Source organism: Macaca nemestrina, chromosome 10, assembly GCF_043159975.1.
Source record: "Macaca nemestrina isolate mMacNem1 chromosome 10, mMacNem.hap1, whole genome shotgun sequence".
Classification (NCBI taxonomy): domain Eukaryota; kingdom Metazoa; phylum Chordata; class Mammalia; order Primates; family Cercopithecidae; genus Macaca; species Macaca nemestrina.
Window position 1 is genome coordinate 47,495,492 of NC_092134.1, and position 22,338 is coordinate 47,517,829.

The window sequence follows — 22,338 nt, forward strand, 5'->3', positions numbered from 1 at the left end:
AGTTGGGGGATATTTACTTTTAATCCTTTTATGTGCTTTCAGTACACCTTGTGTGGTTGGGTGTGGAAAGCGGGGGATGGGGGTTTCCAGATCGAGTGAAATTCCCATTCCATTGGTATTACTATGCCTGTGGGGTTGGCAGTTCTTTAAGTTTAGCTAGTCTGCAAATAACTACAGAACACAATAGAGTCCTCCTCCCTTCCTGTCTCACTCTTTCTTTCTTTTTTTTTTTTTTTTTTCTTTTCCTGCTTCCAAACGCCTTCTTCGAGGCTGAAGCCGGGCAGGTCTCCAAAGGTGCAGCAGCCACAACAATCCCGCAGTTCAAAGTTAAGCAGCAGTTGCACAACTTCCAGCAACTTTCTCAGCCGGCTACTAATGAGCTGAAAGCCAGGAACATTCGAGGAGAAGAGAAAGCTTCCAGCCCTCCTCCCTTTACCCTGGAAATCCAGACACCCCCACCCCTACCCCCAGATCGCTTTAACATAACTTCTTTATTCATTTGCCCGACAGACCATGGCTCCCTTTGGAAGAAACTTGCTCAAGACTCGGCATAAAAACAGGTAAAGTAAAGCGTGTGTGTGTGTGTGTGTGTGTCTGTGTGTGTGTATGTGTCTGGTATGTGTAGTCTGGACCCTACCTGTGAAAGCCTGTGTTTTGTGGTTGTTAGATTCTGATAAAAAAGGCTTTGTGGGGACAAAGCCCTAGCCTAAAGAGTTAGGCTAGTATGAATACCTAGATGGTAAGGCTATTCCCCCAGTATTGATGATGGCATTTACCAGCTCAAGGATCGCAGACGATAAAGAGTGAATATTTTTTACTCCTTTCTCCCCTTTTGACCAGTCCTGGCTCCACAATTAGCAAGATAAACAGTTTCTCTTTTTGTTGCCCTGGACATTTGAGGGTAGTAGAATAAAAAGTGTCGTTTTGTTTCAAACAGAGCTTTAGAATATTATAGAAAGAGTTGAAACTTTGATAAAGAGATAACTAAACTTTATAGTCACTAAATAGGATGAGAAATAAATCTGCTGATATAATTCAGAAACAATGCTTTGGCTCCCCTGAGAGCGGGGCATTCCTGAAAGCTGGAATGTTCCCAAAGTGAAAATAGTCTGGAGAGAAACTCTGTGTGAACTGATTCTTTCAAAAATCTTTGAGAATTTTAGGAAGTTATAAGCACTAAAGAAGGATTCAAGCAGCTATCCTCTCTAATCCTTATTATTACTGTTTTACTTTGATTTGATTTGATATTTCAAGCTTGAAATGCCTGTGGTATAAATAAGTTACTTAAAACACACATACACACACATATTTTCCTAGGGACAGTATGTCTATTTTAGTCTTGTTAAATATTTTATTTACACATCAAATGTTACATTTTCATGCCAAAAACTTGAGAATAAATTTAGACATGGACTATATTTTTTAAGATATATTTATTTTGGCATAGGGACTTGTCCACCACTTTTCTCTCAATCATGCCTGTTTGTACTTGTCATAATTTGCTCAGGGCAGATTTAAAAGGATACAATTACATGGTAGGAAATGATATAATTATTTTAAAGTGTCTACCTGACGATATACAGTAATACAACTTTAAAGTAAATCTCCATACTTTATTTTGTGCACACATGTCTACTTTGAAAATCCTGTTTTTAACTCATTCCAAATGTTTTCATGATTTAGTTGACAAAATTTCCTTTAGAAATTAAATGGCCTTGATAAATACTGTAAAAGTTTCTAAGTAAGCTTTATTTTCTAATAATTTGACAATATTTCACAAATATGGTATTTATGATAATTACAGATAATGAAACTGTATATTAAAATAAAGTGGTTTGAGTGTTTAAAATCTGTGCTTTGATGGTGACAGTGTATTTTAAAATATTCTAGAATATTCCAGAAAAGCCTCCCCCAAGCCAAAAATAAAAATATTCTGGTTTCTAAATGATATTTTTGTAGTGGTATTTTTGTAGTATTATTTTGGCATTTGTTTAAATGTCATCAAAATATACAAAAATACTCTGGAAAACTTTATGGTTTCATAAATCAAGTTGTGTTTCTGGCATACTATTCCTGTAGTCAGGGCTTTCTGTTTGTTTGTTTGAGGTTTTTTTGTTTTGCTTTAGCAATTTGAGATTTCTGTCATTGGTATGCCAAATACAGGACAATAAAACTTTGCATGTGCCCCTGAGTTTCCCTCAGGGAAGTGCATTCTTCAATTTCATTACATCAGTTCTGCCACTCTACTATCTACTCTACTTATAAAACTAGCTTTCTTTCGAGGAGGTGAGTATACAAACATTTTTTAAAAGTTTTCTATGCAAAATTACGAAAAGGTGAAAATAAAGATAAAAAATAGAGAGTTTAATAGTGTTTCAAGTTTCTTAGAAAATGGAATGGCTCCCGAAGATGATGCTTTGTTATAAAGGCAAGTGTTTTGGAAAAGGTGGCAATAGTAAGGATATGCGTAAGCTTCTCTAATGAAAGTATTTCCCTCTACAGATTTGTATCTTTCAATCCTTAAGAAAGATTTAAACCACAGCAGTGGTCTAGGACACAAAAATATGGGTATTTCAAATTAAGCAGTAAATAAATTACAGAGTGTATTGAAATAGAATTAATATTTGTTTTGGTATTTAGTAATGCTATATACGGGGTCTTTGGTTTTGTTTTTTCACCTTAGCAGAGGTGAGATCACAGGTGAAAATTACTTGCAAGATTAAGTTTGCTCATTTTGTTTACAGTTTCCATAATGATTTGAATAACCACACTCTAAAGCACAGAAACAAAATATCTTTTCTTCAATGATGAGTGATTTATCCTTTCATGGAAAATGTGATTTATGATAAGATAGTTATCTGATAAGAGTCACTATATTCTTCAAATACAGACATAAAATTTCTTGTACAATGTAAAGTAAGAATTTGGATAACAAATATATTTATATGCCTTATGATATATGACAGGCAACAATAACAAAAAACTACTTGAGCATAATTGCATCATTATCAGCAGGAAAATATATGTACTGTTACAAGGAATATTGGAGATTAAAGATCATAAAATTATGAGAAAGTCTGCTTACAGAATTTTTCTGCATGCTATTCTTTGCCTCTCTTTTCACTTTTGGTCACTCTTGGAGTGATACTTAATCACCCAGAATTGAACCTCATAAGATAGTACTATAAATGTTCTTATAATAAATGGATAGTTGAGAGCTTTAGAGACAAACAGGATGCAATTAAAACTTCAAAGTATGAGGCAATACAAAATTTTAGAAAATACAAACCATAAAGCTTGGAGAAGGTGGGGCCATATCTGTCTAGACACCATTGTGTTTTCATGTCCAAGACAGTGCCTGCCATGTGGTAGAACTACAATACAATTATCAATTTTGTAAATTGAATTATAATTTGTACTCAAAGTATAAATATACTAATTATTGTATTCTCTATTCATCATGTGACACTAGCTGGTATTACATAAAAGTGAATACTTTTTAAAGAGTTAGTTGATATTTAATGTAATTCAAAACCTAAAGAGATAGACCCATAGTTATATGGATTTTGAAACCACGCAAATTTGATCGCACTAGATAATTTTTTTCCCAAATTTAAAGATTATTTAGTTCAACAATTTAGGAAATAGTATTCAGGAAATTTGAGAATAATAGATGCCTAAATAAAAAGCCTGAAAAGTTTGTATGCCCAAATATAATTAGGCATTTCATTTCAAACTTTCATATAAAGACATGGAACCAATCTAAATTTTTTTTCTGTTTACAATGAGAGTTAATCTTTTAAATTTTTCTAAGTGTGATAATGTTTAATTGGAAGACTTCTATTTTAAGAGAATCTGTTGATTTTAGGAGATGAATTATTACTTTGATTCCAGAAAAACAGAATATTCTATGACTGAATTCCAAAGATTCTTGATGCATATCTTCTTCATCAGACTTTTGTTCAACATGTTTGAATACAAAGGTTTGAGACATACAAAGAATACAAATGTTTGAGAGTATAGATATATTTCAACAAGCTGTTCAAGTTCTGACAGTGTTTTCTGAAAGTTGCTAGGGAGCCAGTGTTCCTCACATAAAAGCTAAATAAGTAAATAATGAAACACCAATCCATTTGAGATTCATGTGGACATTCAGCAATTGGATTTAGATTATTAACCTATTTACCATTCATATAGATTCCATTTGTGAATGTGATTGTCTTTATATTATATTATGTTTTCAAGGTAAAGATTGTTTTAATGTTAATATGTCTAAGTAACAATCAGAAATTTTGTAAAAGTTCAGATAACTAGAATGTTATTAGAAAGCTGTTTCGGCACACATGGTTGTAAGGTATGATTTTGTAGTGTTTTAATTAATAAAGTTTGGAGACAGAGAATTGGTTGGTACTTTCACCAAACCTTGCTGGAAGTACAACATTGCCATAATGAAATAGTGTCTAATGTATTTTTCAAAATAGGAAATGAGAATAGTTTGCATAGGTGATTTGTAAGATAAAAAATAATGAATATAAAAATATTGAATCCAGTTTAAAGGGCGTTTAAAATTATGTTGAAGTACTATTTAGTTTTGTCTTCATTTTCCCTTAATTTCATCTCGAGGGTTTCCTTCGACTTTCACAAAACGTACTGATATATGAATATCCACTACAGGCTATGGCAGACATACTTGTAATATCAACCTAAAATTAAAAGACTCCAAAAAATTTGCTTGTCCTGAATTTATGAGCATAAAATATTATAGCTTTATTGTTTTATAATTGATACATAAAATTTGCATTCCAGGTTACTTTTTAATCAATTAGAACATATTTAGCCAAAAGTTCTTAAAGCCAAGTACATTATATTGTCACTAGAAGTAAATCATTCAATGATTGCTTCATCAGAAGAAAGAATTAAGTTTTGTGGTTAGGGTAAAAGTTGCTGACAAGAAGGATGTCTTCTCTCTGTAATTAGAAGTATGGTAATTTGTGTATTCTGCAGAGTGGGAAATTATTATGCACTATTTTGTTTATCCTTCCAATCAAGATTCAAAATGTTCCCAAAATTGTATGGAGAAGTGCCAGATATTTGAGTATATAAATCTTCACAGTTCTCAGGAGTTCCTGAAAGTGATTTCCCCTGATTATATCTGGTAACTCAAGTAGTTATTAGTTGGCAGTGGATAGCTCATTAGGAACAATGACTGGAATGCTTTATCCCTAGCAAAAATATCCTGAGAGCTGTGGCAAGGGTGAAATTGAGCTCTAGGTTAAACCTGAATTGTTTCTGAAGAAAAACTAAGCCAGCTTTGTACTACATAAAATATATTATATACAGTATCAGTGCCTGGACACATGTCAAGGCGAGAAGTACTTAAATCAATTTTTGGAGAGAAGTGTTAAAAAGTTTGAAGCTGTCTAACAATTTAATTTAGATAATGTATTTATTGGCTGTATAACTCAGAAAGTTTTGATGTTATGCTATTGTCATGTAGTTCCAGGAGATCTGATGATAACCCTAAATAATTCACAAATGTGTGGCTCTATTCTTTTGATATTAGTTCCAAAAATGAAATAAGGTTGAAGTAGGGGTATGTGTTTAACTCTTGCAGGTGTATATGAATACCAGTCCTTGACAAGGAATCTCTTTGCTTCTTACATATCAGCTTTCTAAAATGAAACCTCGTGATATCTGCACCAGGTATACGTCAGAAGAAAAAGTTCAGCTTACTTCTGCATTATAATGACTTTAATATATGGTTGCTTAATTAATTTCTTGACATCCAAACACAACATTGGCAAAACACAACACTGATTTCTTAAGTGCTAATTCTTTACTATTTTTAATAGATTGTGATTCCATTCTCGTGGAGTCTGCTGTAGTACTACACCTTCTAGAGAAAGTTTGTGTATTTGTTGGATAAAATTGAAAGCAATTACTAATATAAATGATCATACAGTACGAAGTATTTATGAGAATGGAGTAGAGCCTTGCGAAGATGTTTAGCACTGGCAGTAATAAGATATTTCAAGTATAAGAATGAGCAATGTAAATTAAATCTGCTGAAAAACAAGGAAAATTATGCTCAGAAGTTTATATCTTCAGACTAGAATGCACCCTGCTTTTATAAATAAAGTGGTTTAAGCATTTTGTTTAAAAAAATCATTGAGTATAGGTCCAATCAGAGCAGGGACCTTACTTGTCTTTTTCCTTCCTAGATAGCCAGAGAGTAAGTGCTCAAAAAATATCTGTTGATTGAATAAAGACATTCAACATATACTCTCAAAATACAGCTGGTCAGTAGTGTATTTATGTTAAGTGGATACATGGGTACCTTAAAAAATGAATCCATTAATGCAAGGTTGACCTCTCATCTTCCCTGTTCCTAGGCTCAGCTCCTGGCTTTCAAGTGGTAAAGGGCCATATCTAGTAAATCGATGATATGAGACTTTATCAAACTTTTGGTAGAAAAACAAATCAAGGAGCATGGTCATTCGTTCTCTAGGGATGCTCTTACCTTCCCTCATCCTCCTAGAGCACAGCCAGGTAGGCATATGAGTGAAGTTGGGTGGGTGAGACTGAATGGCTTCTAAAGACCTCACTGTTGAATATGGAGCATATCTCCTTCTTATTTGAGATAGTTTAGCAACACAGTTATAGGAATGTTCTGAGTGGCTACCTTTTAATTTTATTTCTTTAGGAAGGGTAAACTGTGTTTAGTACTGTACCAGGCATGCAAAGACACAACCCCATTCCTAAGAGATTAAACTCCTAATTGAGAAAACAGCATTATAGTAAAATAGCTCATGCAAGAACTTTTTAAAAATCACTCTTCCATGGAAAACTATCTTTGACAGGGTAGACAAAATCATAATCTTTGTAATACAATTAAGAGAGTATAATCTCTTGGAGTTGATGAAGGCTATTCCTCTGTAGAGTAGGTGCTCAATAAATGTTGATTAACTCTATGTAGAAATATTTAAGAGAGGAGTAAATGGAGGTAAAGGAAAATAAAATGAGCATCATTGTAATTAGCTAGCATTTATTAAACTCCCACAGGCAACAGGCTTGAACAAGAGAAGGGAATGCAATAGATTTAGAAAAATATGTAGGAGGGGGCTGAATCACACAGGGCTAAGATTGACTCACATATGATAATTAAAAGAGAAGAATCCAAGAAGTGGGCAATAATATGGTCAGTTTGGCAATAATCAATAATCTTAGTTGAGTTGGTGGAAAACAATATTTTACAATTACAATAAAAGTGTTTAAAATAATTTCATGTATTTATATAACATTGTCAGGTTGAAAGTCAATGGCAGTTGACTTCTGTTTATTCTAATCATCACATTAAATTGGTCAGTTTATCAGATCTTGAAATTGAATAACTCTACCATTTTATGAGTCTTTTAAATTTTATTTCCATTTATGCAGATTGTGGTCCAACTTCAGCAAATTTTCAGGCTCATTAATTATGGTGTATGATTGGTAGAAGCTTTGTGTCAGAGGCCTATTGATATGCCCTCTGGTGCATGTTTATTGTTCTCAACCAATGGTTGGGACGTTTTGTAGCCACCTCATATACCTTTAGTTACTCTTAATGCTCCTTATTTATTCTGATCTTTTTCAATCCCACTGGAATCCCTGAAATTATGGTTAACTGTGGTAATTTAGCATTCAGTAGAAGAGCATTTGTTTTGGCAAAACACAGTCTTCCACAGTAAAGCCTAAAAGGATACCTATTTCAGCTCTGCACATAAGACCTTGTGTTTGCCTGGAAGATAAGAGAGATGCTATTAGTAAGCCATGGAACTTTTTATGGAGTAGACATGTAATAACTACCTTCTCATATGGAGAAGAATTGTACATGATTAGTAAAAACATTTAAAAGGCCATAGTAAAATGTTGAGGTTTCATCTTTGTTAATAGTGCAGGAAACTAGGCACATTACAGAGGTAGACCACAAAGCATTCAACTTTATTCCTTGACTGCCTGTTCTTCCAGCAGTGGAAGTCAAGGAATTTCTTCCTAGAACTATAACTAATAGCCATGAGACTTAGACTAAGTTACTGTTTTAACAATGTTAAGCATTTTTTGTGGTTCTACTTTTAATTAGGAGGACTTGCTGTAATCACAATTTAGAAGATTCAGTAAAACGGTTGACTCTGGAATGTAGTGTTTTACAGAATATGCTCATAATATTTTATTTTTCATTTTTGTGGACACATAGTAAGTGTGTATATATACTTATGTGATACATGAGATATTTTGATACAAGCATACAATGCATAATAATCACATCAGGGTAAATGAGGTATCTGCCACATGAAATATTTATCGTTGTGTTACAATCTGATTACACTTTTAGTTATTTTTAAATGTACAATTAAATTATTACTGCTACAACCACACTCTTGTGCTATTAGATACTAGAAAATTTATTTTATCATTTCAGAAAAAAACATACATGATGTTCTAAGTAGATCACAAATCTCACTCCATCAGACTTGTGACCTATTTAAATACACACACACACACACACACACACACACATATTTATATCGAGTTATATTGTGAAGTATTAATGATAAATCAGGTATGGATTATGTTTTTAAGGAGCTTGCTGATTAACAAGACACATAAGCCATATGTAAACAATTGAAATATAAAGCAAGCATTTTAAAGTGTCATAATAAAATCCACATGTTGAATAATAAATATTTATTTACCTTGTAGTATGTGCCATATATTTTTCTAGATGCTAAGGATAAAGTAGTGAGAAAGATAATCAAGGTTTTTCCTCTGATTGCATGTGTAATGCAGTGGTAGACAGATAGACAATGCAAGAACAATACGTGAATTAGACATTTGAGATAGTAATTACTGTTATAAGGAAAAAATAGAGTCGTGTAGTGGAGAGTGGAGAGTGGTCTGGGAAGTGTTGGCTTGTTAGTTAAGACTGTAATGAACCAAAGAAATCAGGCATGTCAGGCTTGTGGTAGAAGACTGTTTCAGCCAGGTTGAACAGAAAGCATAAAGTCACTAAGACAGAATATGGTTTGGAGCTGTGGAAAACACGAAGGAAGACCAGTTAGTAAGGGGCTTAACTAGTAGGGAAAGTAGTTGAAGATCTAGATGGAGTGTGATCATTTAGATATTTGTGGATCATAAGCGATGTTGATTGTACTTTAAATGCAAGGGAAATCCACTGAAGGGTGTTAACCAGGGGGAATTATATAATCTTATTTACATTTTTCAAAAGGTCAACTTAGCTAGTATGTAGAGAGGTAATTGTAGTAGGACAAAGAGTGAAAGCAGGGAATCTAGTTGCAGTGACATTACAGTAGTACAGGCAAAAGGTGATGACTAGTGTAATGATAGTAGAGAAGGAATGTAGGGGACAAAATGGATACAGTTTGGAAGGAGAAGTTAAATTTGTACTGAGTGAGGGAAGATGAAAAATGAGGGATGACTCTGACGGTTTTAACAGGGATTATTCTGAAGACATTTGTCAAAGAGCAGATGTTGGGAAGAATGTGTGGAAAATTAATGATTCTTCTCCAGCCTTGCTAAGTTTCAGATTAGTTAAATATATAAAGTAGAGGTATTCAGTAAGATATTAGGGCCTGAAACTCAGGACTGACATATAGATAGAGTGGTATGTTAGGTGACAAGGAGAAACAACCTCTGTGGGTTTTACAAAACAGGGTCTATCCTGGCATCTAAATGAGAGGGAAATTTAGAATATGACAAGTTGGGAAAAAGAATATTGTAGGTAAAGGAGAAAGGAGGAAATGTAAAATATTTGGCATAATAGTATCAGTGAGTTTGTGAATGGCCAAACAGATTATTTTACTTTTAAATTTAATTTATTTTTTCCTTAGATTGTGGTGGGAACCACTGAAGGGCTATGAGCAAGAAAATGATATGATCATTATGTCACATAAATAACAAACTTGAATAAATATATTTAAAAATATTGGAAGGAATAGAGAAAGAATACGAGTGGGCCAGGTATGGGAGAGTTGAAGGACTTTCTTAAACAGAAAGAGAAGAATGATTTAAGAGTCACCATGGAGGCAGAATTTATAGGAATTGAAAATTCAATGCATAGGACCTGTATCAGGATGGGAAAAAAGAACCATTGGTGACTAGATTTTGGTTCTGAGTAACTGGAGATACATGTGTGTCATCATAAAGAACAGAAAATATGACAGAGATAGGTTTTGGGAGGGAAGAACATCAGGGTGAAGAGTGAAGAAAATTAAGGTGTGATTTTAATGTTTCCAAATATTCCACCTGTAAACACCTGGTGTTTGGATACACTGCACCTGAGATGGGACTGTGAGAGCAGCCTTTCATTCAACCTACTCTTGTCCCTCCTGACATCCATATGGGGCTGATTAATACAGAATAGCACGATGCACCTGGAGTGAGGCTTTCAAAGGCAAAACACAAACTGGTTTCCCAGTCAGGGCTGTCAGGCTGACTAATCTGACATGAATCACAGTCAGGCCACATGAGGCAGTCACCCTTTTAATGATCCTTTAATCATTACCTTTGGTTGAAATTGCTTTCAAACATAGCCATTATTTCCAATGGACTGTAAGGGGGTGTGTGTGTGTTTGTGTGTGTAAAGATCACATTATTTTTACCTGTTTATCTCCTGGAGAATGGCACAGAGAAAACTTGTGTAGATATTGAAGTTCAATAAACATTTTATTATTTAAATAAATACAGTGTAGATTTCTGGGGCAGCCAAATTATCTAGGACAGGAGCTGTCAAACTTTTTGTGTAAAAAACATAATAAATATTTTATATTTTCCCAGACATAGTGTCTCCATCTCAACTACTCTGTCCTTGTAGTATGGAAACAGCTATAGACAATACATAATGAAATCGATGTGACTGTGTTCCAATAAAACTTTTATTTACAAAAACAGGTGGTGGGGCAGTTATAACCACGAGGACCTTAGTTTACAGACACTCGATCTAGATTATTGACTGAGAAATTCCCTTTACATATCTCCCTACAACTCCCCCTTCTCATCTCCACCCCACTCCCAAGTTTAATACCTACTGTATTAGGCATTTAGTCGAAAGTGAGACTTAGTCCAGGACTTGACTGGCAAATTAGCAAAAAAGGAAGCATTATCTAAAGTACAAAGTGCTGCTACTAAGTGTATATTAGATTTTGTAGAAGTATCAACATGGTGAAATCTCGTCTCTACTAAAAATACAAAAATTAATCAGGCATGGTGGCATGCGCCTGTAATCCCAGCTATCAGGGAGGCCGAGGCAGGAGACTCACTTGAACCTGGGAGGTAAAGGTTGCAGTGAGCTAAGATTGCACCACTGCACTCCAGCCTGGTCAACAGAGTGAGACTTCCTATCATAAATAAATAAATACATAAATAAGCACACATTTCCATTTGGGTTTGTGGAAGTGAAGTTATTCAGAGAAGGTTAGAGAACTTTCCTGAAAGCAACACTTAACACTTAAAGCAGAGTAAGAGTTAGATGGAGAAGGGATCAAAGGATGTTTCAGCATAACGCAACAGGTTATGGAAAGGCTCGAAGTCAAAATAAAAGCATAGCAGATGCGGTCCGTTCCAGTCTAGCAATCAATAATGTGATATGTGTAACAGCAGGTTGTTCTCATAGTAGACCTGTTAGAGATCAGCAAGAAGTAAGGAATGGCTAACTCAATATGTATATTAATTAATGCTTGGCTATGAGTTAGAGGAGTCAGATTATGGAAGAAATCCTAGGAGCAGAAAAGAGATAGAGAGTGGGATAAAGGGAGACAGAGACAGGTTTAAAATGCAAGACTCAGAAATAATTTAAAGATTTCAATCAAAGAAATTAAAACAAGATTTACATTTTAAAAATGACAGTCTGGTAAGATTATGGGGCACAAATGTGAAGGGGAAAGATTTTATAATAACAGAATATACAATATCTTACTACAGTAATATATAGTAAAAGAGTTGTCTGAATTGTGGTAGTGATGAATATGAGGGCAGATATTTGGGCTATTTAAGAGAAAAGATAAACAGTGATTGGTTGTTAAAGAGGAGAGAGGCAAAGGAAAGAGTTTAGGAAAACTCATTTTTCAAGCTGGGTAGACAGATGGGGAATACTATTAATAATTGCATGCAGTAGGATAGGAACTCAGGTAATGGAATAGTTTGATATTTGAAAGAAGAGTATGATGAATTAGTTTTCACGAGTCAAATCTGAGGTGTTTGTAAGTTATGAAAATGAAAATATCAAGATTCAAAAAAAAAAAAAAAAAGCTGGGAATATAGGTCTAGAACTCAAGGTCGTAATAGTTAGGTTTGAGAACCATCATCATACAACTGGTTTACAGACTGCAACTATTATTGCAGTCACACACAAGACTGTGTTTAGTGAGACAAGAAATGAGTCACAGTCGAAAACTTAGGGGATGCCAACTGTATCAGTTATCACTTACTGCATAATAAAACACTCCCCAGCCAGCGCGGTGGCTCAAGCCTGTAATCCCAGCACTTGGGAGGCCCAGGCGGGCGGAGGTCGAGGTCAGGTGATCGAGACCATCCTGGCTAACACGGGGAAACCCTGTCTCTACTAAAAATACAAAAAAAAATTAGCCGGGCGAGGTGGCGGGCACCTGTAGTCCCAGCTACTCGGGAGGGTGAGGCAGGAAAATGGCCTGAACCCAGGAGGCGGAGCTTGTAGTGAGCCGAGATTGCGCCACTGCACTCCAGCCTGGGCGACAGAGTAAGATTCCATCTCAAAAAGAAAAAAAGAAAAAAAAAAAAAAACCACTCCCCAAATTAGTGGCTAAAAGAACAATTTATTATTTTCCATAATTCTGTGGGTCAGCAGGACTGGTTCTTCTGCTGGCTTCACCTGGGCTCTCTCATGAGCAGCTGATTGGCTGAGGGCTCAGTTCAGGTAGAGCAACTTTATTTCGATGGTTTGCCTCTTTTCTCTCCATATACTCTTTGAACTCAGACTTTTTTCATCAAATAGGAGTCTCAGACTGCATTCCAAAAAGAAGTAAGCAGAAGCTGCAAGACTTTTTGAAGCCTGAACTCCAGAACTTGCAAACATGGTTTTTGTCACATTCCATTGGTCATAGCAAGTTCCAAGGTCTATTCAAGGGGTGAAGAAATAGAGAGCTTCTCTTAATGGGAAGAACTGCCAAGTATTTGTGGCCATGCTAATCTTAACTTGCATGACGTCCACATCTATTGACTATGTGGAAGAAGCAACGTCCATGTGGGATCTGGGAAGAAGCAGCTGGAAAAGTAAAGGAAGACCCATGTGAGAATGGCATCGTAACAGTCAAGGAGAGGAGAGTTGCAAGAATGGAAGGAGGAGGTCGGAATGCATTATGTTACAAAGAGGTCATGTCAGATCAGTTCTGCAAGTGACTATTGGGTGTGGCAGTTAGGAGATTTCTGATAACCCTAAGAAGGCACGTGTCTACTGAGGATGAGTGCAGGCAGTAGATAGACATTTTGTGGTGGGTTGAGGAGTTTCTGGAAAGTGATGTACTAGAGAGAATAACAATAGATTGCTATTTGGTGTGTGAAGGAAAGATAGTGGAGGGGAATATGTGGTCAAGCGAAGGTTCTTTTAATGTGACAAGATAGTAGAAAGAACCAGAGAAAAACGTAGAAGATAAAAAGAGTTTATGAAGGGGTAAATTATAAAGCAAAGTCCTAGAAGAAGTGGAGACGGTAAATTCAAGGCATATTAAAGAGTTAAAACCTAGGGAAGAAAAATAAACGCACAATACTTGTGATATAGACGATTCGTATTTTTCTCTTATCAATAATGTTCCCAAGTATAATATCTCTCCTTTTCCTTAACAAAATAGAATGGCAAGCCCTAATATACTCTCATTTCTACAAGTTAATAATTTTCTTTTTCTCTTCAAGAAATTTAATTGTGATTAATGTAAATAGTTGATTATTCAGATGAAGCTTCTAGTTGGAAGTTATTTTATTGCAGTTCATTACAGGGTATATTCAGAAAATGAAAGTCAGGGATAACGGGGCTCACCTCATGTTTTCAGCTATCCAACTGGATAACTGAAATTCTTTCATGTGACTTGTGCCCTTCAAGTTTACCAGCTTATCTCGGAATACATTTAGAGGGGAAGAGCAGGTGGTTGCACATAAATACAAGCTCAAAATCATTATCATTAGGAAATATCTTGCACTAAGAAGGCAAAGCCAATATGGATTCGGCTGTCAAAAGAAAATCTTGTACTAATAGCTGAAATAACAATAGTTATCAGTAAACAAAACATTAAGGGTAGGTGACTTTCCTTTTAATAAGCACTTATTTTTTGTTGCGAAATATTTCTTTACAAAATACCAAACAGTAAGGCCACTTTAGCAACCTCGCAGGTGCAGGTAATACTGGGAAGTGAACACTCGAATTTTCAACAAGATTAGATATTTTCTCACCATTTCATCTGGTAAATACCACATGTTAAATATTTGTATTTTGATTATAATCAGTTTCCGGAATCTGAACTATGAGCTCAGTTTACTTAACCCCAAGTGGTTTCCAATACACATTCTTTACACACTCTCTTCCCTTTTCTCTGTACATGGGAATTATGTTGTATAGCTACCCTGCCATTATGGAATGTCTAGGATTTTTCTTATCCCGCATGTCTGGTTTATAATATTACTTCTTGGAAAATTAAAGTGGCATTAGTAGAGCACAGAACTAATAAATACAATTATACACACACACACTCGTATACACACAAACATATATATCAAATTTTAATTTTCAAGATAATTTTTTCTTTTGTTTTTATTAAGTGAAGACTGTCCTAAGTTTCCATAGAGTCATTAATTTTCTGAAAGACTCCAATTTTCAAACTATTTTTTAAAAATGCTAATGGTTTGAGTTTGGAGGAAACTCTTTTCATAACACTAATTTTCATGCTTTATCTATCAAAACAGTGATTCAAATTTCCTTAGCAACCTAAGAAAAGAGCTGTATTATTTATGAGTTCTGTATTTATCTCTCCCTAGGATTGCAGCTGTATGATCCAAAAACAAATGTTACTTCAGAAGACATTTGCCACATACTGGGTAAAATTAAGCAGAGTTAGTTGTGGGCCAGAGCTTCCTATTTCATGTGTAGCATATTTGCTTTACCTAAACCGCCTTCAGTTTTTCTGAGGTGATTATTTTTTAAGTGTAGGAAATAGCCAGATAAACTTAGAATTTATTGGTCAATGTAGCTTTTTTTTTTTCTTTTTCTTTTCCTTTTCTTTCTTTTTCTTTTTTTTTTTTTTTTTTTTTGTCACCAGACTGGAGTGCAGTGGCGCCATCTTGGCTCACGCAATCTCCGCCTCCCAGGTTCACGTCATTCTCCTGTCTCAGCCTCCGGAGTAGTTGGGACTACAGGCACCCGACACCACACCCGGCTAATTTTTGTATTTTTAGTAGAGATGGGGTTTCACCATGTTGGCCAGGATGGTCTGGATCTCTTGACCTCGTGATCTGCCCACCTTGGCCTCCCAAAGTGCTGGGATTAGTGTAACTTTTAAAGGCTGAACAAGTGGGGGAACATTGAAACTTACTAAAAATAAATTGAACAATTCTCTAAAACTTAAAGAAGACAGTCAAAGGTCTCCTAGACTGACATTCAATATGTATTCCTGAAAAAAATTTTAATGTTTTATGTAAGAGATCCCATCGGCATTTTAATACAATTTTATGCAGTCATACATTATTTACATGAGGGAAATATTATTTAATTTATTGTTAGCAAATACAGGTGGCTTCTGAGGAAAAAAGATGACATTTTTCATTTTATATGGTAAAAAATAGTTTAATTTGTGCGTTACAGACGTTTCATGTAAACCTTCAATATTGTGAAATGTTGTGACAAGGTCAAATACATTTAGAAAGTACTGTATACTGAAATCATTTTCCTTTTCTTGGGGTTTTATGATGTAACATCATCATATTAAATGCCCTCAGAATTCCTAAAGTAAAGAAATCTATTTCATTGTGTTTATCCAGGGGTTGGCAAACTTTCAGTAAAGGACTAATAGTAAATATTTTAAGGTTTGTGAACCATAAGATCATTCTCTGTCACATACTCAACTTCATCATTGCAGCATGAAAACAGTCATATACAATATGTAAACAAATAGCATGGCTGGGTTTCAATAAAACTTTATGGACACTGAAATTTGAATCTTATGATTTTCATGTCTAAGCTGGTTATTTTCCTTTTGATTTTTAAAATCATGAAAAAATGTAAAACACATTCTTAGACCATGAACCTTACAAAAACTGGTGGTGGCCTGCATGTGATCAAAGGGCTATAGTTTGCCAACACCGTGGTAGCCAAATAATTTCCAAATTTATTTGAACATCAAAACATTGACTTATCACCTATTTATTGACTAATGAACAAGTCTAAAGAAAACTAGAAAAATAATTGAACCAGTTGTCCTTTTCAATTTTCCATTTCCAAAACTAGCAGAGACATTTTAGCTTTGTATGTTTAAATATCTATACAAGGTACTAATATTTACAAATATGAACTTGGCGCTCTGCTGGTCTTCATATAACCACATTATTGTTGTCTTCTTTTTTTTGTTTTTTTTCTAAAGCAGGCAGAGAACTAGTCATTATAAATGCTAACTATGTATCAGTCACTGGCTTAGGAACTTCACATATGTTGTGTAATTTAATATTTATCACAAACTTGTGATTTGGGTGTGTTGTGTAGATGAGAAAATTTAAGCTTAGATGTGCATAATGATCTATCTGTACTTATTGATTCACTCATCCATAAAATGGGCGTAATTTTAGTACATCCTCATTGGTTTGGGAAATGGATTAAATAGGTTTAAACATGTAAAGCACTCAGAGCATAGCACATACTAAATGTTCATTAAATATTGGTATTTTTTATTAGAAAATAATTAAATATGAATTATTTCCAGGTGCAGGAATGAATAAGTCATTTTAAATTTTCTTATTTAAAATCCGTATTTTGCTAATTTTTATGGTAAACATTGTAGTATAATCAAGAATGATTAAAGCGGCCAGGAACCGTGGCTCGTGCCTGTAATGCCAGCACCTTGGGAGGCCAAGACATGAGGATCACTTAAGTTGAGACCAGCTCCAGCAACGTAGTGAGACCCTGTCTCCTAAAAAAAAAAAAAAAAAAAAAATGCTTGAGGTAAAAAAAAAATTGCCTAGTATATGAAAAAGCCAGTAATCAAACATACATGCATTTGATTCCTTCCAAGTTACTCATTATATTGTTTTGGAGGTTTACAATACCATGAAGAAACTTTGTTTAATCCAGTTTTAAAAATATTTTTAGAAATTTGAATTGAACAGGCAATTCAATATTTTATTCAGGTGTTCACCATGGAAATTACAAAATAATTTTATATTTCCTTTTTTTTTTTTTTTTTTTCTTGAAGCTGCGCCTCCCGGGTTCATGCCATTCTCCTGCCTCAGCCTCCAGAGTAGCTGGGACTACAGGCACGCGCCATCATGCCCAGCTAATTTTTGTATTTTTAGTAGAGATGGGGTTTCACCATGTTGGCCAGGATGGTCTCGATTCTTGACCTCGTAATCCTCCCGCCTTGGCATCCCACAGTGCTGGGATTACAGGCGTGAGCCACCATGCCCAGCCAATTTTATAGTTCCTTTTTAAACTGATTTAAAAAATGAGAAGTCTGTGTATGATAAGCCACCTGATTTCAAGAAAATCAATTATTGAATATTGCATTGATAGATAACTTTGTATATTGATAATACATTGATGTAGTTGATAAATAAATGTATATTGTCTTGTGTTTTTATGATACCACAAAGCATATTTTCTCAATAAGTTCAAATCTAACTCAGATATTATATTTTGTTTTCAGAAAAAAACTTACTAAAACATATTGATTATTATATTAGATTTACTAGAGAGTTCATCAGTAGTCTGACTCAATTCTAATTCAATTATTGAAACTTATCTTACTCCACTTATTAGCTGAGGGTAGCATTGAACAAACAATCTCTTGTGCCTCAGTTTTCTAATCTGTAACATGGGTTTGATAATACAATCTATTTGATATGGTTGTAATGAAAACTGAATTTATATGCATAAAGCATTTACGACAATTGTTGACATTTACTAAGCATACAATAAATATGAGTTATTATTATCCAATGTATCTTTTACCTATCCTCAACTGTTCTTTAGTTATCTTACCATTTTTTAAATAGCTGTTCCTCAGCTACCATGCCCACATTAATCATGTTAAGGCAAGGCACAATTTCAATAGGTCCCTTTTACAGACAAGATCTAAATTACCACCTTCGTCCCACATTAAATCTCTTGAAGCTCTTTCTACAAAGGGTTATGGAGGTTGTGACTGAATTGAAGCTATTGAGAACAACTTCTATGTCTTTTTTATTATTTATTAAAGACTACTTAACTTTATTGTTGCCTTTCTTCTCTGAAATTGTATAGTACATTTGTACAGAGCATATCTTATGATTTCTAGTAGTGCTTAGTGTGGTCTTGAATTTTAAAAATCTATTTCTCTAAACATATATTTTTTTCTTTCCAGCTATATGACAATATTCTGAATATAAAGATCATTTTATCTTCCATTTCTCTTACATCCTTAACACCAAATCATATTTGTTAAAACTGAAGTTCCATTAACAAATACACGTTGAAGCAAATTATAATAATTTATGTACCATAGCTTAAAATGAACAGTGAATTTGGAGGCAAAGTGATATAGAATAAATGCAATTTACTGTTAAAATTTTTATTAAAAATTGCACATTTGGCCGGGCGCGGTGGCTCACGCCTGTAATCCCAGCACTTTGGGAGGCCGAGGAGGGCGGATCACAAGGTCAGGAGATTGAGACCATCCTGGCTAACACGGTGAAACCCCATCTCTACTAAAAATACAAAAAATTAGCCAGGCGTGGTGGTGGGCACCTGTAGTCCCAGCTACTTGGGAAGCTGAGGCAGGAGAATGGTGTGAACCCAAGAGGCAGACCTTGCAGTGAGCTGAGATCGTGCCACTGCACTCCAGCCTGGGCGACAGAGCGAGACTCTGTCTCAAAAAAAAATTGTGTGATGGTGTTAGAGTAAAATCAGCTTCTCTCTACTGAGGATTATATTATTATAAAATGTACTGACATTTAATGAAGATTTTGAAGGGAATTATGTGCACTGTGTTTTAAGAAAATATGAGAAAGATAATCCCCTTTTCTCTATGGAAAGAAAATTTTGGCTGAAAACATTTGTTTACCTTCTATAGCATGAAAAAAATCAGGCTATAACACTAATCTTAGCTTAGTCAAATACTGATGAAATGTAGAATATTAGTAACCATTGTTTTTTTATTTTAACTTTTAAGTTCGGGGGTACCAGTGCAGGTTTGTAACATAGATAAACTTGTGTCATGGGGGTTTGTTATACAGATTATCCCCTCACCTGGGTATTAAGCCTAGTACCCATTAGTTATTTTGCCTGAACCTCTCCCTCCTCCTATCCTCCACCCTCTGAAAGATACCAGTGTGTTGTTGCCCTCTATATGTCCACGTGTTCTCATCATTTAGCTCCCATTTACAAGTGAGAACATGCAGTACTTGGTTTTCTGTTTCTATGTTAGTTTGTCCAGGATAATGGACTCCATTTCTGTTCATATCCTTGTAAGGACATGATCTCATTCTTTTACAGCTTCATAGTATTCCATGGTGTATATGAACCACATTTTCGTTTTCCAGTCTACCTTTGATGGGCATTTAGTTTGATTCCATGTCTTTGCTATTGTGACTAGTGCTGCAATGAACATATGCGTGAGTACATGTGGTTTTATATCTAGCCTCTATAAGGAACTTAAATTTACAAGTAAAAAATAAACAATCCCATAAAAAAGTGGGCAAATGACATGAACAGATACTTTATTTTTTAAGTCAGAATATAGGCAGTTTTATTTGGTTTAATGTAATGTGTATGTCTTTTTCTTTCTTTTTTTTTTTGAAGACACACATGCAACCAACCATCATATGAAAAAAAGTTCAATATCATTGATCATTAGAGAAATGCAAATCGGAACAACAATGAGATACCATACCATCTCATGCAAGTCAGAATGGCTACTATTAAAAAAATAAACAATAACAGATGATGGTAAGGTGGAAAAAAATTAATGATTATACACTTTTCAGAGGAGTGAAAATTAGTTCAGTCATTGTGGAAGACAGTGTGGCAATTCCTCAAAGACCTAAAATCAGAAATACCATTAGACTCAGCAATCTCATTACTGGGTGTGTACCCAAAGGAGTAACCATTGTTTTATATTCAGCAATCAGAAACACAATGCATGGAATAATGCATGTCACCAATTCACATGAATAAGGGTGACTTCGTGACCATATTAGATTCCAGAATGTCTTCTGGACAACAAAAGCAACATAATGTTATATTCAGTTTAATTTTATTGCTAGGCTATTTTTAAAGGTTGTCCCTGACTTGTTTAGACCTATCTTTTATGCCTATAGCTCCCCTAAACTAGAGGTTTTTGGTTTTTTTTTCTCTCTCTCTTATTTCCTACAGTTGTCTGTGGGGTTTCCCTTTCACCATGTAAAGACTGCAAATAATTTCTTGGCCACCTCTTTCCTTAAACTTTGAGTGCCTAGAAATCTTCCTTCCTAATTCTGATTTTTGTTTGTCCCTTCTGTCCAGGACAGAAATAACTTCAAGGAAGGCATATAAGAGAATTGCAATAAACCATTGTGCTGACTCCCAGCCCTAATACAGGGGTATAAACCATTCCAAGTATGTCATGTCATCCACACATCTTCTTTTTGTCCCATAACTCATTTCCCGTATATAGTGGCCATATATTCAAAAACAATTTCTTAATCAAAAAGAAAAATTTACAAGGCTATGAATGGAAGCCTTTCCATGAACTAAAATTAATCCTGTTCCTTAGAACCAGTTCTGGAGTTAACAAAGAGGCCCAGTTGGGTAGAATTAATTATAGCAAGCATAAAGGTTGATGGTGGGATGAAAAGGAGCAAAAAAAAAAAAAAAAAAAAAAAAGTCCTATTCATATTTCGTTAAATAGAACGCCAACTTTCGTCATATATTTTAGACTACTTGAGATTGCTACATCTCCTTGGCTTGTTATTTTTGCTTTAATACATTTTACTATCAGATTCCCTAGAAGTGGTAAGAAAAAAGAGGGAAAAGGGGAGCTGTGCTGAAAGTATGTTTTATTTTAAATCTGGAACAGGGCTTGTCAACAGTGCCACTATTGACATTTCAGGCCAGATACTTGTTTGATATGAGAAGCTGTCTTGTGCATTGTAGGATATTTATCTTTCTGGCTTCTACTCACTGGATACATACTGTTTTGTTTAAAATCTGGAAGAGGGTGTGTCAACAGTGCCACCTGATGTGAAAACAAAAATGTGTCTACACATTGTCACATATCTCCCGGGGGCAAAATCACCCTTGGTAGGGAACCACTGAGATAAATTTCAGTTTAAAGAATAAACAATGGTAATAAGAAGGAAACAAAGACTAGTCTTTGGGAAGCTGGCCAAGACTCAGATATGCCCCCAAAGCTTCACAGGTCTCATCCTTCAATCTGATGGAAGTTTCCCTCACAATCTCTAGGCATAGGTGCCACCAATAGGTTGAAACTGAAAAAGTCCAGACTCTGATTTTCAAGCATGAAGTCTTGTTCTGCAGAGACTCAAGCAATAAAAGCATTTCCCTTGGAATCACTCCTTTACATAGTAGCTACATTGTGTTAGTATTATACTTTCCAGGCTGGCCTGGGAAATCAAGAGTTGTTTCACATGGTCTATGGAAAAATGCACTCAGAGTTCCAAATATTTTCCATAAATATTTACAGGTTACATCCTGGTGTTCATATACTGGGTTTTAGAAGCATATCTTATAGTGTAATTATTCTTAATAATTTAATATTTATTTATTCTTATTGTTTTGAAAGTGGGTTCCTGCTAAGTTTTATACATAAAATTTTAGCCAAAGTTTAATGTCTACGATACACTAGAAAGAAATTTTGCTCTTTGATTGATTTTCCAGGGCCAACTTTCGTGCCTTTTATCTTTGGGCCACTGAATAAAGATGGCCAAATTTTATACAGTTATCCACTTAGCTTCATTTTTCTCTACCTCCACACTAAATTCCTTTTCTGTAAATATAAATTTTGTTGAATCTCCAATTTGATGCTACAATATCATAGACAATATTTTATCTTAAAACTTCAGGATTTAAACTGCTAATTT

General features: G+C 34.8%; 1 protein-coding gene across 2 annotated transcripts in view; it reads left to right on the forward strand.

Moving 5' to 3' along the window:
• Nucleotides 1-261: 261 nt before the first annotated feature.
• LOC105473262 (Ras association domain family member 9) overlaps nt 262-22,338 on the forward strand; it is a 34,656-nt gene continuing 12,579 nt past the window's right edge. The window contains exon 1 of one of the 2 annotated variants that reach the window (XM_011726974.3): nt 262-560. In XM_011726974.3, coding sequence (XP_011725276.2) covers nt 514-560 — 47 coding nt within the window. In that variant the 5' untranslated portion in view covers nt 262-513. Of the gene's footprint in view, nt 561-1,852; nt 2,287-22,338 lie in introns of those variants that run through there. The other variant, XM_071071346.1, reaches the window with a different exon arrangement.